Source organism: Molossus molossus, unplaced genomic scaffold (assembly GCF_014108415.1).
Source record: "Molossus molossus isolate mMolMol1 unplaced genomic scaffold, mMolMol1.p scaffold_m16_p_3, whole genome shotgun sequence".
NCBI classification, from domain to species: Eukaryota; Metazoa; Chordata; class Mammalia; order Chiroptera; family Molossidae; genus Molossus; species Molossus molossus.
The window spans coordinates 37,826,644-37,843,211 of record NW_023425366.1 but is presented as its reverse complement, the minus strand read 5'-3'; the positions used below and the strand labels follow the sequence as shown (position 1 = coordinate 37,843,211).

The window sequence follows — 16,568 nt, the reverse complement described above, 5'->3', positions numbered from 1 at the left end:
GTGTCATTTCTGAATATTTCCCTGGAAAACCACCTTGGAGTTGGATGTACAATATGTTTGTTTTTTTAATATGTTTTTATTTTTTAGAGACAAGAATGGAGAGAGAGCTAGAAACATCGATGTGAGAGAGATATATCAATCAGCTGCCTCCTGCACGCCTCCTACTGGGGATCAAGCGCACAACTCGGGCATGTGCCCTGACCAGGAATCGAACTGGGAACTCTCAGTCCATGGGACGATGCTCAATCCACTGAGCCACACTGGCAGGCGGATGTACATGTTTTACAGCCTAGGAAAGGGCCTAAGGGAAGGTTTGCTGGGGGAGGGGGGAATAGCTGAACTCAAGATTTCAGGTTGGGGCTTGGGCTCCAGAGCTTGGAGGTACACCTCACCCCACTCCCTGAACTGGAAACTGTGTTCAAAAGCCCCAGCTTTGGCCTGACTGGTGTGGCTCAGTGGACTGAGCATCATCCCACAAACCGAGAGGTCCCAGTTCGATTCCCTCCCTGGGCTGCCAGCTCGATCCCCAGTAGGGGGTGCGCAAGAGGCAGCCGATTGATATATCTCTCACATATCGATGTTTCTATCTCTCCCTTCCTCTCTCTCTAAAAAAATCAATTTATAAAACCATATTAAAAAAAACAAAACACCTCCAGCTTTGCCTTGGATCTTGACTTAGACTGATTGGGGTCCCCCTCGTTCCCCAGTCCCTCAGGCCTCTCCTTGGCCTAGAGATCACCAGGTGGAGGCCCCTTGCTCTCCGGATGTGCCTCTGGCTTTCCCACATTCCTTGCCTGACTGCCTGTCAACCATGGCTGTCCTGTGACCCAGCTCGGGGGTGACCCCTATCCCAGCACTCGGCACTGGGTGGAAGGACAGAAGTCCTACAGCTTGGGGAGAGGCCTGGGAGCTGCAGCTTAGCGGCTGGGGGACAGTGCACTCCCGGGACCCCAGGCAGAGCTCCTGGGAAGGCCCCACACCTGAAGCAGCTCTGGACACCCAGGCTCTCTGAGTGGCTATTAGAGCCGAGTATGGACAGGGCAGTGGGCTGATCCCAGGGCCCAGGGATTCAACTCATGTTCTTGTATTGGGGTGGTGGATGAAGGTGCCCCAGCACCTAGCCCATCGGCAGAGAGAGCTGGGGAGAGAGGAGCCCTCCTGGCACCCCCCTGGGTGTGCGTGGGAGTGTGTGCTGGGTGGAGGGTGGTGGGAGCTTTGAAGGTCTGGGGAGAACCAGCATTCTGCAGAGCCCGGCAGGGCCATCGATATGGCCTTTTTGCCATGGGTTCCTCCTCCCTGGGAGTCTGGCCATCAGAGCATATGTGGGGGTGGGGGCAGCTCATCTGTGCCCGTGATTTCTGTGTGTTTGCACAGGGGGAGGGGCTGGCTAGTGCCAGCTGAGAGCCTCAAAGGGTCGGCCAGCGCCTCTGCAGATAAGGCATTAACAGTCCTGTGGACTCACCCTTCAGATCTGCTGACGCTTCCTTTCAGTCTAGGTGCTTGGGGTGAGGTGCCAAAGGTTCCCTATAAAGTCCTGGGGCTCGGCTGTGTCCACTCGGCCTCCTGCTCTGTCCATTTGCCCGCCAGCTCCTGTCCTGTCCTGCTGAGCAAGACCCGCTCGTGACCACCATGGTGAGGCTTGTACTGCCCAACCCGGGTCTGGATGACCGAATCCCCTCCCTGGAGCAACTGGAGGTCTTGGAGAAGGAGGAGGCCAGCTCTCGGCCCAAGTGGGACAACAAGGCCCAGTACATGCTCACCTGCGTGGGCTTCTGTGTGGGCCTGGGCAACGTGTGGCGCTTCCCCTACTTGTGCCAGAGCCATGGTGGAGGTAGGCTGGGCAGGAGGGCAGGCGGGGGGCCCAGGGTGATGTCCCCCAGGAACCCAGCACCCCATTCACAGAGGGGAGAAGTTTGGAAGGCAAAGGGCTGTGGGCAGGACAGCACAGGCTCGTGCCCCCCACCCCTTCATCGGTCGACTTGAGCCCCCATGTTTGCATGGAGGGCAGGAAAGGGCAGAGGGCTGGGATGGAAAGCAGGCACAGGTGCCAACACCTTTGCTCCACGTCTGGTTTGTCCGAGTTGGCGAGGGAAGCCCAGCGCCTGGTCGCACATGTCCAAGTGTCTGTCAGGGGAGGCCACCCTTGCTTCAGGACCCAGGAGCCCTGACCTGTGCCCAGAGAACAGATCTGATCTGGAAGAAGGGGGACAGAGAGGGACCAGCGCTCGTCTGGGTGGAGCCCCTTCTCTGAGTGTGGAAGGTGACCCCAGGAGTGGCAGTAAGGCCAGCCTTCCTTTAGAATATCATGGGCACTGGGCCAGGTCCGAACCCCACAGTTGGGCCCCGCATTCCCTGAGGGACAGAGGAGGGAGCTGGGCCTGGAGTGGATGACCCACAGAGGAACGGGCAGCAGGCTCTTGCTCAGTGTGCACATGGGCCAGAGGTTTAAGGCTGATTTGCCCACATCACACTGGCCTCAGCCTGTCCTGCTGCCTCCAGAGGTCTCTGAGGGCCTTGCCCACAACCCAGGGGTCTCATTCCCCTGGGTTAAGGCCACTCCCTCTCCCCAGCTGCAGAGATCCCCTTGGGGCTGGTGAGTCTCAGTCCCCATGGTCTTGTCCTTACACCTACCCTCCCAGTGTGAACAGGTTTCTGTCTGCCCTGGGCCCCCAGCCCTGGGAGGGGGCTGCAACCAGGAGCTGGGTGGTGGGAAGGGGACAGAGCTGTGCTTGTCAGTTGGGAGGAGGTTGGGTGGGTGCAGGGCTCACCGATGAGACAGGCTCTGCCGAGTTGGCTAGATGCTCTGAGGATGCTTTTGGTCCTGTGGGCTTTTGAATAACCTCCTTTGAAAGCACAAAGGCTCTAATGATATGAGTTTGTTTTATTCTGAGGACTCTTGCCAGGCTTTGTAACAAAAGAAAGCAGATGGGGTTATTCCTAGGTCACCTTTGTGACACTCCCCCTCCCCCCCACCCATGGCCAAAGACCGAAGCTTCTGAATGTCTGGGAGGGTCTGCCTTTACACCTCGGCGCCTGTGGAGGGGTGAGGGGCACCTCTGGAGCCCGTGAGGTCACTCAGCGCTGGAATCACTGACAGTCTCAGAGGTCAGGTTGCTCCTTCCCTCTGGAAGCCCTGGTCATTTCCCTGACCCTCACCAGGGCTGCCCTAGAACCAGGGTTCTGGCAACACCTGCAGAATTTACTTAGTCCCAAAGGGAAGGGACTGAGGCCGAGGGGGGGTGTCTGGGACTGAGAAGAGTTTACCCCTGGGAAATGGGGGCTTTGGGGTTCAGCATACACGCACTGTGAGTCTGAGGGGCAGCGTGGGGACATAGCCTCCTGACACTGGATGAGAGGGCGATGTCCCACCTCACCCCTGGGTCCTGCGGAGTGGACAGCAAATCGAGAGGTCCTAGCTCTGTCAGCTCTGGAAAGGAGGGGACGGGCCAGCGGCCATCTCCCACCTCCTCGGGACCCTCCTGGGAGCCTACCTTCTGTCTGCTCCAGGTTGCGCCCTGCCCCCTGTGCCCCCTCCCAGCTGGAGGGCCTCTCACTGTTCTCCAGCTCTGGCCAGGAACTGACCCTGGTCCTCCAAGCCCAGGAGACATTGCTGAGGACAATGACAAGCCATGGCAGGTGACACCTCCTTGGTGACATTTCCCACCCCTGTAGCCCCAGCTCAGGGGGGGAACGGTTGGGTAACTTGGAGAGAACATGACAGATCTGACTCTGAGGACCAGTCCTGGTTTAGAGAAAACTTAGTTTGCCTTCAGTTATTTATTCTAAGAGTTTCGGGTAATTTGAAAAGCAAAACAAATCATCATTTACTTTATGTTTAACTTTATATTATGAAAAAGATTCAGAAAAGTAGGGAAAACCAGAGAGAAGACCCCTCCCCCATGACGTAGACCGGCGTCTGCAGCTTGGCCATGTTTGGTGGGGTGGCAGGGGTACGGGTGTGTGCACACACGCCCCTAGTGCTGTGTGACATTGAGCTGTGCTGTCAGGAGAAGTCCCCACCCTCTAGATCTCTGACAGGGCGTCTCTGTGACCAAAGTGCCAGGTAAATGGGGCACCAGGTGGGCTGTGTCCTCTGCCTGCATCACCTCAGCTGCCTCACCTTAGTTAGGTCTCTTTTCTCGGTCTTGTGCGTCTGCCATCAGCAAACAGTAGGGTGTAGCCGCCTCTGCCAGAGTCCATCTGGCCACCACACCGAGAGGAGATGAGCACGTGTCTCGCGATGGGCCAGTCTGGGCTGAGTCTGGACTGCAGGTGGCAGGGGTGGCCTGGGTGAGGGGGGGTCATCTCTCCTCATTCAGCCTTCAGGGAACAGCCTGCATGGGCGCTGGGGAAGGTGGGTTCATGGGCCCTTTTCTGAAGAAGGGTACTTCAAAAGTTTCAAAAGTCAGCCTTGAGTTGGGTTGATATCAGAGTCCGTGTCCTGGCCCTGCTTACTCTCCTGTGCACCTCCTGGGCCTTGGGGTTCCCACCTGTGAGATAGAAAGTGATGGAGTTTTGACCTGAGGGAGGCACCACAAAGCTACTCTGGCGAGCTTTGCAGATGTAGAAGTGAGGGGCACGCAGGAAATGAGACCAGGAGACTTGGTCAGAATCAGGATTCACCACAAACAGCCATGTCCCGGTGGCCAGGCGGTCCACTGCCAGGGGTTCTGCACCAGCACCAGGCCCAGAGCATGTCCAGGTGCACAGCATGCATCCGCCCAAACCTGCAGTCCTTCATGTGAATGTACCACATGTCTGTCCACAGTGCTGCCAGCCCCCGACACGTGGCATTCCCCTTACCCCTCCTTAGGGACAATGCATGACCCTGACAAGGGCCAGGGACGAGATGCAACTGAGGTATGTGCCTTTGACCAGAATCAAACCTATGACTCATTGGTCCAAGGGCTGACACTCTAACTGCTGAGCCTAACTGGCCAGGGCCATTGGTTGATTCTTGTATGTGCCCTGACCAGGGATTGAACCCCCAACCTTGGCTTATCAGGATGACGCTCTAACCAACTGAGCTATCTGGCCAGGGCCAAGAAAACTGCATTTCTATGCTAGTGTAGCTTTCTCCTGTGAGACCTTTACACCTTACCCCATCCCACCCTATCTCTGCCTCTGTGTGTGTGTCCATTGGTGTGCAAGGGCACACGACCACAGGCCCCTACAGATAGGAGGCCTATCAGACACCCACCCTGGAGGAGCTTATGGGAGGGAGGGCTGCCAGGAGCACAGGCAGCAGAGGTTTCCTAAGGAGCGGCTATCTAAATGGGGTTTTCAAGGATGAATAGGAGTTTCCTGATGGAGATGGAGGGCCAGTAGGACCTGCAGGTAAAAGTGACATCACGAGGTAGGGATGGGATCAAAGGACATTTGGGAACCATAGACTTATTTTCTTCTTCATAGTTTTGCCCAAGAGATTTTCCTATCAAACTCTTGAGAAAACAGTAGAGAGGCAAATCTTTTCTTATTTTAACTTTACCCTCACTGATACTATTGCCCAGTGAGTAATCCCTGCCATAAACCTGCAGTCCCAGAGGTATCCTAGACCCAGGGCAGCTCCCACTGTCTTCCAGGCGGAGATCCAGGGGTGGGGAACCTTTTCTCTGCCAAGGGCTATTTGGATATTTATAACATCATTCACGGGCTATACAAAATTATTAATTTAAAAATTAGCCTGCTATTTTTAGTCAGGCTAATTTGGTGAGGCATGTGATATTAGCTGGTATTGATTTCGCAGGCCTTATATGGCCGGTGGGCCGGATGTTCTCCACCCCTGAATGCTAGGGGGTCATTACTGCTGCCTGCTTTTCATCTCATTGTCACAGTGAGCTAACCATCACCTTTGTGAGGGGTCCATGTGCTGTCTATGCCTTCCTGGTTGGATTTCAAGCCCCAGTGGGGGCCCACCAGGGTCCGTGACCTCCCTGTGCTCTGCCCAGTATGTAAACACCTTCATTAATTCCCCAGGAACTGTTGTGTGCTCACTCTGTAGGACAAGCATGGTTTTGAGGGGACAGCAGACAAGTTGGCCGCTGTCAGGAGGCGGCATGAAGCATCCCCCATAAAACAGTGCCAATGGCTGTCATGGGTGGTGCTTTTTAAAAAAATGTTTCTTATTTTTTTTATCCTCACCTGAGGACATTTTTCCATTTTTTGTTCAGACAGAGTGGGAGGGAGGGAGGGAGAGAGAGAAAGAAACATTGACGTGAAAGGGACACACCAATTGGCTGCCACCCGCACCCAGGGCCGGGGACAAACTGCAACCGAGGCATGTGCCCTTAGCAGGAACCGAACCCGGGACTCCCTGGATCGCAGGTCGGTGCTCTAACCGCTGAGCCAAACCGGCCAGGGGATGGGTGGTGCTTTGTTGATGGTGGTGGTCTACGTCCGCACTCGTGAGCAAGTTCTGTAGGTACTTTCTTCTAATGCCTGTGTCTCCAGAGGGGCCGTGGGCATCTGGCGTGTGCAACCTGAGACACTGCTGCCTTCTCCCCACAGGAGCATTCATGATCCCGTTCCTCATCCTGCTGGTCGTGGAGGGCGTCCCCTTGCTGCACCTGGAGTTTGCCATCGGGCAGCGCCTGCGCAAGGGCAGCGTGGGCGCCTGGAGCTCCATCCACCCAGCCCTGAAGGGCGTAGGTGCGTGTCTGGGTCCAGTGTGGGCGGCAAGCACACTCCTGCCTTCTCTCCTTTCACCTCTGATTTCGGGAAACTCCCCACCCAGCCCTCTGCAGACCTTTCCTTGGCATCTCACAGAAGTGTGGGTGGCACGGTCCAGGCTGGGGTCACTCCTGGCCGCCAGAGACCAGCTGGGCAGTAGAGGCCGAGTCCCTTAGTGCCCAGGGCGTGGGAGTGTGTAGACGTGGCGAGAGCTGTGTCCCCCATTGCTGCCCACAGCAGGGCTCAGTAAGCACCTGAGAGCCCACTGTCCTGTTCTCTGGAACCCTGAGTCCACTCACACTCAGTCCTCGAGGAGACTCCCCCAGCACTGCCCTCTCCTGCTAACAGTGCCCCACTTCCCAGTGGTGTCCCCCACAATTGGTGCCCCCCAGAGGTGGCCCCTAGTGGTGCCCCACAGTAGTGTCCGTTATCCTGCAGGAATTGCATCCATGTTCGTGTCCTTCGTGGTCGGCCTCTACTACAACACCATCATCGCCTGGGTCATGTGGTACTTCTTCAACTCCTTCCAGGAACCCCTGCCTTGGAGCACGTGCCCGCTCAATGCCAATCAGACAGGTGATCCTGGGCAGGGCAGGGTTGGGGTCAGAGGACAGGACGGCTGGCTGTGTGAGAGCCATGTGCACCTTTGAACAGGCAGGCTGAGTCCATGAGTAGTCACCCTTTGATTCCCCCAATGTAAATGGTTATTGCTCAGGTAAAAACCAGAGCACATTTACAGCAACAGGGAATTGAAAAAAATCACTGTGCTGGAGAAAAGCCCTTGAAAAAGGTGCTTCCACTTCGGCAGGAGCACTGCCGGACAAGACCGAAATGAAGGAAAGGGGGGAGGACGCCTCTGGGCGTGACACAGACCTGCTGCTCCCTGACATCACACGGAGCGGTGGCCTGCTTCTCCACTGTCCTTCCCACCGCACTCCCTAGGTCTTCCCCTCACCACTGGGTCTTTCTGGGAGCCCCTCTAGGGAGGAAGAGTGGGGAGCAGACCCTCAGCTCTGCAGCTTGCACACATTTGCATCGGGATACGAACTGCCTGATCTGCAAGCATGGGTCCAATAAGCAGGAAATGGCCAGTGCACAAGTGTGTGTGTGTGAATGCATGCCTGGTGTGCTCACACATAAGTGTGCACACATAAATGCACAGGTGCACATGTTTGCATTCAGGCATGCCCATGTGTGCATGTATATCTTGTGAGCACACACACACACGTGCATGTGAAAACATGTGCACACATGCATGTTTTCTTATGTGCATGCACACATGTCTAAGTGGGTGTGCATATGCATGATTGTCTGCACTATGGCCCTGTTGTCAGTGAGTCTGGAGCACAGCCCGGTTTCCTGTAGCACTGCCCCGTTCCCCAGACCCCTCCTTGGTTCCCTATGATCCATGCTGATGGGTTGGAGCGCCCCCTGCAGGCTACGTGGAGGAGTGTGTCCGTAGCTCTTCCGTGGATTACTTCTGGTACCGGGAGACCCTCAACATCTCCGACTCCATCAGCAACTCAGGCTCTGTGCAGTGGTGGATCCTGGTTTGTCTGACCTGTGCCTGGAGTGTCCTCTACGTATGCACCATTCGTGGCATCGAGACCACCGGCAAGGTGAGGGCCGTGCTTCAGGAGCTCACTGTCCCTTAACCAGCTGAGTCACCACCCGGAGCCCCTTTGTTCAGGAGGGGCCTCTGCTGCCTCTGCAGCTTGGCCCTGGACACATGGTGCCGGCCTGAATGGTCCTCAAACCTGTGCTTAAAAGCTGCAGCGAGATGCCCTGGCTGGTTTGGCTCAGCAGTTATAGCGTCGGCCCGTGGACTCCAGGGTCTCAGGTTCAATTCTGATCGGTCGGGGTTGTGCAGGAGATGTGTCTCCTCTCATATTGATGTTTCTCTCTCTCTCTCTTCCCCTCCCTCCCTCCCTTCCACTCTCTCTGAAAAAAAAACCTCAATGGCAAAATTGAGGATTTTGGGTGAGGATTTAAAAAAAAAAGCTGTCTGACCAGTGTGGCTCACTGGTTGAGCATCAACCCATGCACCAAGGGGTCTCCGGTTTGATTCCCGGTCAGGGCACATGCCCACGTTTGGGCCCAATCCCCAGTGGGGGGCATGCAGGAGGCAGCCGATTGATGTTCTCTCTCATCTATGTTTCTATCTCTCTCCCTCTCCCTTCCTATATCTCTAAAATCAACAAAGAAAAAAAATGAAGAAAAAAAAACTGCAGCCCTGGCCAGTTTGGCTCAGCTGTTAGAGTGTCGGCCTGCGGTCCAGAGAGACCCAGGTTCGGTTCCCACTAAGGGCACGTACCTCTGTTGCAATTTGTCCCCGGCCCCGTTGGGGTTGTGCAGGAGACAGCCACTCAATGTGTCCCTTTCACGTCAATGTTTCTCTCTCTCTCTCTCTCTCTCTCTCCCCCTACCACTCTACCTGAACAAAAATGGAAAAAAAAATGTCCTTGGGTGAGGATAAAAAACCCCCACAAAAACAACTGCACCAAGAGTGACCCACAGTAGCTCTCTGGCTGGGAGGAGCTGATCCTCATCACATACAAGGAGTAGGAAACACCACATCTCCCTGCCCTGGGAGCTGGGGGCAGAGGGGTGCCTGGCGGAGCGGAGCCAGGGTCCTGCATGGCCAACCCTTATTCCTTGCAAGTCCCGTCTTCCCCTTCATCCCACGTCTGCCCTGTCCCCAGGCTGTGTACATCACCTCGACACTGCCCTATGTCGTCCTGACCATCTTCCTCATCCGAGGACTGACGCTGAAGGGAGCCACCAACGGCATCGTCTTCCTCTTCACTCCTAACGTAAGTGTCCTGCTGTCCACCCTGGGGCTCCAGCTCCTGTGGGAGAGGCCACCCTGGGGGACAGGCCTCCCCACCTGAGACCAGCCCTGGCCAGTCCCAGGGCTCCTCGATGCATGTGTGTGGGCCTGTGAGCTTGAAGGAGGCTCTGTGTGAACTGAGGGCAGCTACCTCCAAGTGATCAGTTACCGGCTTTAGGGGGCGCTGTTTGTTCTGACCTCCTGCCCAGCAGACTCAGCTGTCACCAGCCTCCAGGCTCACACCTCTCCCTTGGGCCACTACCTCCTTGGTTTCCTGTGACCCCTTGCCCTTGGGGTGCCTGACGGAGGGTCTCTGTTTGTCTGCAGATCACGGAGCTGGCCAACCCAGTGACTTGGCTGGATGCAGGGGCCCAGGTCTTCTACTCCTTCTCGTTGGCCTTCGGGGGCCTCATCTCTTTCTCCAGCTACAACTCTGTCCAGTGAGTGTGGACAGGGCCTCTGGGCTGGGCAAAGGGCTTGCTTCGTGCCCCAGTGGATCATGGGATCCGTGGGGCTCCGTGCTGGAGAGGCAGGCTTAGGATCTGGGAGGTTTTCACACACTAGGTGCTCAAGTGAGGCCCGTTTATGACCATCATCTGCCTTGGTCCTTGGGATGGTGAGTCCTGGTGTACACCCCTCCATCCCCCACATTCTCTGTCTGTTTGCCCCTGGGCATTCAGCACCCCAGATGCCTGGCCACTGCAGTTCACCCCAGACCAACACCCATGCAAAGGCCCCTAGGGGCCCTCAGAGGAATGCATTGTTTTCAGTTCCTCTCCACGAGCATCCACTGTGTGCCCTGCCTGGTGCACCATGTTCTGTCCTCCTGAGACCTGTGGCTGTGGCCTGGCAGAGACAAACAAACAAAATGAGCAGGAGGAGGGTCCCTGGAGGGGTGTGGGGCTGGGGTCCTCTGCACCTCATGTGCAGAAGGTGCAGTGTGAAAAAGGCCCAGACAGGGAATGGGTGAGAGCGGATGCCTGCTGGCTGCCACCATGGGGCTTGGTCTGAGAGGGTGGGAGCCAGGCAGGGCGGTGCTGAGGCCTGATTTCTCCAGTCCATGCTGACACTGGTTACTTAATCTGACTTTTTGTCCTGGCACCCTGGTGGGTGAGATGTGGTGTCTCAGTGTGGTGTGAATTGTGTTTCCCTGAGGGCTGAGGGGCTGGAAGGGTGGTGTCAGTGTTAGCAGTGGGGCCCGCGGGAGAACTGGGGGGTCAGGGGTTGTGTTCTGGATACGCTGAGCTGGGGGAGCCGTCAGGCTCTAGGTGGAGATGGGGAGCTGTCAACTGGGAAGAGAAAGGACCTGGAGGGGAGGGCAGGAGGGGATGCGGTGGGACAGGGGGCCCAGGAGGGGCTGAGGAGGAGCATGGAGGGGTGGGCCACTTTCTCCGAGCCTTTGGGGTGTGGGCTGTGAGGCCCTGGCCAGTCCTGATGGCATGAGGCTGAGCGCTCACTGAGTGTCCACCCCCTGGGCCCAGAGCCGCTTTTGGCCAGGCAAGACTTGGTGCAGGGGTTCCCACCCAGCTTTGGAGTGTTAGAGGCTGCTCCGAGGTCCCCGGGCTTTCAGGGGTATCCAGGCCACCAGCTTGCAGTGCAGGTGGCACTGTGAAGTGATAGGAAGGGCGGAGCAAGGGGCTAGTGCTGGCAGGTGCAGGGCTCGGGGATGGCCCTCTGGTTACCGCTTGCTGGGTGCAGTTGGGGAAGGACAAGTGGGTGGGCTGTGTCCCCTCTCCCACTGTACCCCAGCAGCTCAGGCTCAGGCTCCTTGTCTGTGCTGACACGGCTGGGTAGATGGGCACGCCGCCCCGACCTGCGGTGACCTGACGCCACTCTCATCCGCAGCAACAACTGTGAGATGGACTCAGTGATCGTATCCGTCATCAATGGCTTCACATCCGTGTACGCAGCCACCGTGGTCTACTCCATCATCGGCTTCCGTGCCACAGAGCGTTTTGATGACTGCTTCAGCAAGTGAGTGCCCCTCTCTCCCTGCCTGCCCGCCCGCCCGCCTCCAAGGAGCCGCCCCGCCTGCCCGCCCAGGGCCAGTGTCACTCTCGCTCTCTTTCCAGGAATATCCTGACGCTCATCAATGGGTTCGACCTGCCTGAAGGCAATGTCACCCAAGAGAACTTCGAGGAAATGCAGCGGTGGTGCAACACCACTGACCCCATGGCCTACGCACAGCTGCAGTTCCAGACCTGCGACATGAACTCTTTCCTGTCAGAGGTGACTCTCTTTCGGGCAGCACAAGGCAGGGGAGGGAAGGACACCCCGGAGGGACACTGAACTCCCCCAGGAGCTCAGTTCCTATGGGCCTGTCTCCATGCTCACGTGCCTGCCCGCTTCTGATCCTTCTGATCCCCACCCTGGTGCTCACACCCCTAGAACCCACCTGTCACATGCCTGCCCTGTGCCTGTTCTAACCGGCTCTAACTAACCAATGGGCCACATGTCCAGGGGAGCTCTTTAAGGGGCTCCCTCAGGCCCTGTTAAAGTTATTCAGGGCTCTGAACCTGGCCATGTGGGGTACATCTCAGGAGCCGTCTGTGGGGTGGGACACCCTGTCCGTCTGTGAGCAGTCTGCGTCGCTGCTGCATGTCTGTGTAGGTAGCTCAGGGTTCTGACTGCGATGCCTTCCTGTTCATTAAACATAGTTCAGCTTTTAAAAATACAGTTGGCTGGAGAGACAATGACTGGTTATTTCACAAGATGGCTGCACAGTGTGGGCGTGGCGTGCGGAGGGCAGACCAGTGGTCCACAGGGAAGGAGAGGGACGTGACTGAGGCCAGGAGACCTGGGGAGCATGTGCCATGCGAGGGTGACGCCTCTGCTTGTCCACGCAGGGCGTGGAAGGCACAGGGCTGGCGTTCATTGTCTTCACGGAGGCCATCACCAAGATGCCGGTGTCCCCGCTGTGGTCCGTGCTCTTCTTCATCATGCTCTTCTGCTTGGGCCTGTCTTCCATGTTCGGGAACATGGAGGGTGTGGTCGTGCCCCTGCAGGACCTCAAAGTCATCCCCAAAAAGTGGCCCAAGGAGATGGTCACAGGTACACAGGCTAGGGCTGGGCTGGGCAGGCAGGTGGCCAGGACAGACCTCGGGGTTCATGGCCGGGAGGCAAAGGGGGAGCTTTGTCTGCAGCAGCTGTTCTCTGCCTCTAGGCATCATCTGCTTGGGGTCGTATCTCATTGCCTTCATCTTCACGCTGAACTCCGGCCAGTACTGGCTCTCCCTGATGGACAGCTACGCCGGCTCCATCCCCCTGCTCATCATCGCCTTCTGCGAGATGTTCGCTGTGGTCTATGTGTATGGTGTGGACAGGTAGGAGGGAGACAGAGGTGTGTGATTATCTCCAACAGTCATAGGACACTCCCATCCTGGGATAAGTTGTGTGGCGTCAAGTGGCGGGTGGAAGACAGTTGTGCGGGACACAGACCTGAGGGACCGGTAGGGTGTGGGCTCAGGTCTAGCAGCTGGATGGGTGAGGTGGAGAAGAGATGACTCCCAGATGGACACCCATCAAGAGCAGTCAAAACCACACCCCCTCTCCCCCCAGCTTCCAGATGCTCCCAGACCTAGCATAGAAAGGTAAACACAGATGGTAGATCTCACTGGTACTCCAGAAGCCCTTGGCAGACGAGGGGTGACCAGAGACCAGAAAGCGCAGAAGGGTGCTTGATGTCCTGTGGAGCCCAGAAGCAACCTGTAGGGGCTGGGGAGCAGGCAAGGGAGGCGAGGGTGGGGAGTGACAGGACAGGAACATTAGCTGTGAGTAAGGAGGCCTCTCCGTGATCCAGGGCGGGGAGCTGGGTGTTTTTTGTCAACTGGGGGTCCATGGCCGGGGAAGCACCTGCAGTGGGTGTGCTCTGGGCCTTCCTAGGGGGAGAGAGGGCTCTGTAGTCAGACAGAGACTCAGACAAAGAAGCCCTTTCAGCCATTCCCTTGGCCAAATACTCAGGGTATCACTCCATTATCATAGACGGGGGAATCCAGAAAGCAGCGCTGTGTCCTGGACAGGAGTTGGACTCGTCACCACTTCCTCCCTCCCTCCCTCCCTCCCTCCCTCCCTCCTTCCCTCCTCCCTCTTCCTTCCTTCCTTCCTTCCTTCCTTCCTTCCTTCCTTCCTTCCTTCCTTCCTTCCTTCCTTCCTTCTTTCCTTTTCTTCTCCTTCTTTTCTTTCTTTCTTTCTTTCTTTCTTTCTTTCTTTCTTTCTTTCTTTCTTTCATAGAGTGGAAGGGAAGAGTGGAGGAAGGGAAAGAGAGAGTGAGAGAAAAATCGATGTGAGAGAGACACATCAATTGGTTGCCTCCCAAACGACCCTGTCCAGGGCCAGGAATTAAACCTGCAACCAAGGTACATGCCCTTGACCTGGTACTGAACCCACGAACTGATGCTCTTACTGCTGAGCCAAACCAGCCAGGGCATCGCCACAACTTTAGAAATAGCCATTGGTGTCTATTATGACATGCACAAGCCAGCGGGGCAGGGATCCCACTTTGAGAATCCTGCTCTGCATCACCAAGACGTGTTTAAAGGCACACGTCCAGGAGGACTGTCTCAGCCACACAGTGCGAACAGCGGGGTGGCAGCGCAGAGGGACAGAGGAGCATGCACAGCCTCACCATGCCATAACATCAGCATACGCTGGGAAGAAGGCGTAGGTGGAAAGGCACGATGCTGTGTGCCTGCTGCTGGATATGAAGCAGGCGTGACTGTCCTAATGAGTGCACATCCTTCTGTGAATGGCCCAAGGACATTAGAAGTCAGACACTTGCAGCCAGGGCTCCTGTGCAACACTGCCTCAAGGAGGATGCATGAGCAGCAGGTGGAGAGCCAGGAGTGGCCTCAAGCAGGAGAGACTCGTCACCATGCTCTCAGGCCCAGCTGGGAATCTGTACTTTTCCAGAAGTGTCCTACGGGCTCCCTGCAGTCCTGGACAGTCCACATTTACATTCTTCCAGTTTATTTCTACAGATATAAACTCATTTGTGCAGCAGAGAGCACAGCGTGAGATGGGCAGGAGATGGTGGGGCCTCTAAGGTCAGGGCCACTGCCCCTCCAAGGACTTGGGCTGAGGCTTCCTTCCTCCATTCCCTCCAGAATATTGACTCCTATTTGCAGAAGTGACTGCCAGGGTGCGTGCGTCCACAGGTCGGAGCACCTGGACTATGGCTCCCTAAGGAGGTTTCCAGGGGCCTCCAGAAAGCTCCTGTGGTGTGTGCGCAGGTCTTGCCGGGAGGGTGGTTAAAACGGTGAAAGGTGAAAGGCCAGGCGCAGCACTGTAGCACCGAGTACCCATGTGGAAAGGCTGGCCCACCCTCTGCTCCGATGGGATTAAGGGCTCAGGATGTCCACCCGCTGATGGCTCCCTTTTGGCCTCTGCTTCTAGATTCAACAAGGACATTGAGTTTATGATTGGCCACAAGCCCAACATCTTCTGGCAAATCACGTGGAGGGTGGTCAGTCCACTGCTCATGCTGGTCATCTTCCTGTTCTTCTTCGTGGTCAGTGTCAACCAGGAACTGATATACAGCGTCTGGGATCCTGCATATGTGAGTGTGCAGGGACCACTGGGTGAGGGAGTGGGGGTCATGGTCTCTGTGAGGAGGCATGTGGGAAGGGAGGAGGTGGGGCATACATGGGGGCAGGAGGATGTGCGGAAGGTGTGGGGGCAGAGGGAGTAAGGGAGACGTGGGAGACAGAGGAGGGGGAGGAGGCATGGGAAGCAGGGTCCCTGTGAGGAGGTGTGTGGGGGTGGAGGAGACTTGACTCTCCCCTCCCCCACAAAGACCAGGAGGTGAGAATCGGGGAGAAGGGGGTACTGTGCACCTAAAAGAGACCCTGCTGGCTGTCTTTGTGTTTATTCACCCTGTGGTTGCTCCCTCCCCAGGAGGAATTTCCCAAATCCCACAAAGTCTCCTACCCGAACTGGGCATACGGTGTGGTGGTCATCATTGCTGGCGTGCCCTGCCTCAGCATCCCTGGCTTTGCCGTCTACAAGCTCATCAGGAACCACTGCCAGAAGCGAAAAAGCGAGCAGGGGCTGGTCAGCACCATGTCCACAGCCTCCATAAACGGGGACCTGAAGTACTGAGTGCCCCGCCCATGGTGCATGGGTGCACGTACATATGCATGTGTGAGCATGTGAGTGTGCACATGGGTGAGAGTGTGCATATATACATGTGCATGCGTATTGTACATGTGTACATATGCCTAAGTTATATGTACACAGATATGTGTGCACACATGAATGTGTATACCTGTGCTTCTGTGTATATGCCTATGTAATTTTGTGTACATATACATGAGAGCACACACTTGTGTTAGCATGTATACACATATGTATGTGTATGGGTGTGCACACACATTCGAGTATGTGTATGCGAGTAGACATGTGCAAGCATGTGTGTATACACATGCATGTACGTGTGTGTATATGTGTATGTGTGTGCCCATGCAAGTTATGTATTTATAAATGTGTGAATATGTGTGTGCTATGTATAGTGTGCTGTGTGCATGTAAGTGTATATTTCGAAGTGTGCATGTGTATTTGTGTGTACATGTATACAACATGTGCACAGATGTGAGTGCATGTGTGTGCATGCATATGTGTGTACACATGCATGTTGCCTTGCAGCATAAAGTCTCCCATGTGGGGCCTGGCTGCCCTCTTGGTTCCCCAGGTCACAGATGTGGTGGGGCTTATGCTCAGGTCCTACCCTGCCTTCCAAGGGAAAGTCAATCAACAGGGAGGACACATCCCCTGGGAGATGGGAATGTGTTGCTGTCTTGGATCCTTGGAACAGTCTTGTTTGCCCCTCCCCATCACTCTGCTGTCGACCCCATGACCTAGGAGCTCCTGCAATAATGTTGCAGTTTTACTCCATGATGAGGAGCCCCGTCTGCAAAAGGCCATGAGTCCTAGGCCTGTGAGACCTGCGTGCCTGCCCGCCAGCAAAGAGCTCCTGAGTCTTGGCAAAGTGCTGGCTTAATAAACATTAACCCATTTAATCATTGCTTCTGGCTGCCACAAATAGATGACAGTTAAATAAAACTGAACCTGGCAT

The 16,568-nt window shown here is 56.0% G+C and overlaps 1 protein-coding gene across 1 annotated transcript; it reads left to right on the top strand.

The window, feature by feature from the left end:
- The first annotated feature begins 1,584 nt into the window (after nt 1-1,584).
- Nucleotides 1,585-15,607, top strand: SLC6A19 (solute carrier family 6 member 19). Its single transcript, XM_036280217.1, has 12 exons — nt 1,585-1,831; nt 6,508-6,648; nt 7,108-7,245; nt 8,107-8,288; nt 9,372-9,482; nt 9,827-9,939; nt 11,345-11,473; nt 11,572-11,728; nt 12,346-12,550; nt 12,663-12,822; nt 14,891-15,053; nt 15,392-15,607. Exons 1-12 carry the CDS (start codon nt 1,630-1,632, stop codon nt 15,593-15,595), a joined length of 1,905 nt encoding a protein of 634 aa, XP_036136110.1. The 5' UTR covers nt 1,585-1,629; the 3' UTR covers nt 15,596-15,607.
- The last annotated feature ends 961 nt before the right edge of the window (nt 15,608-16,568 follow it).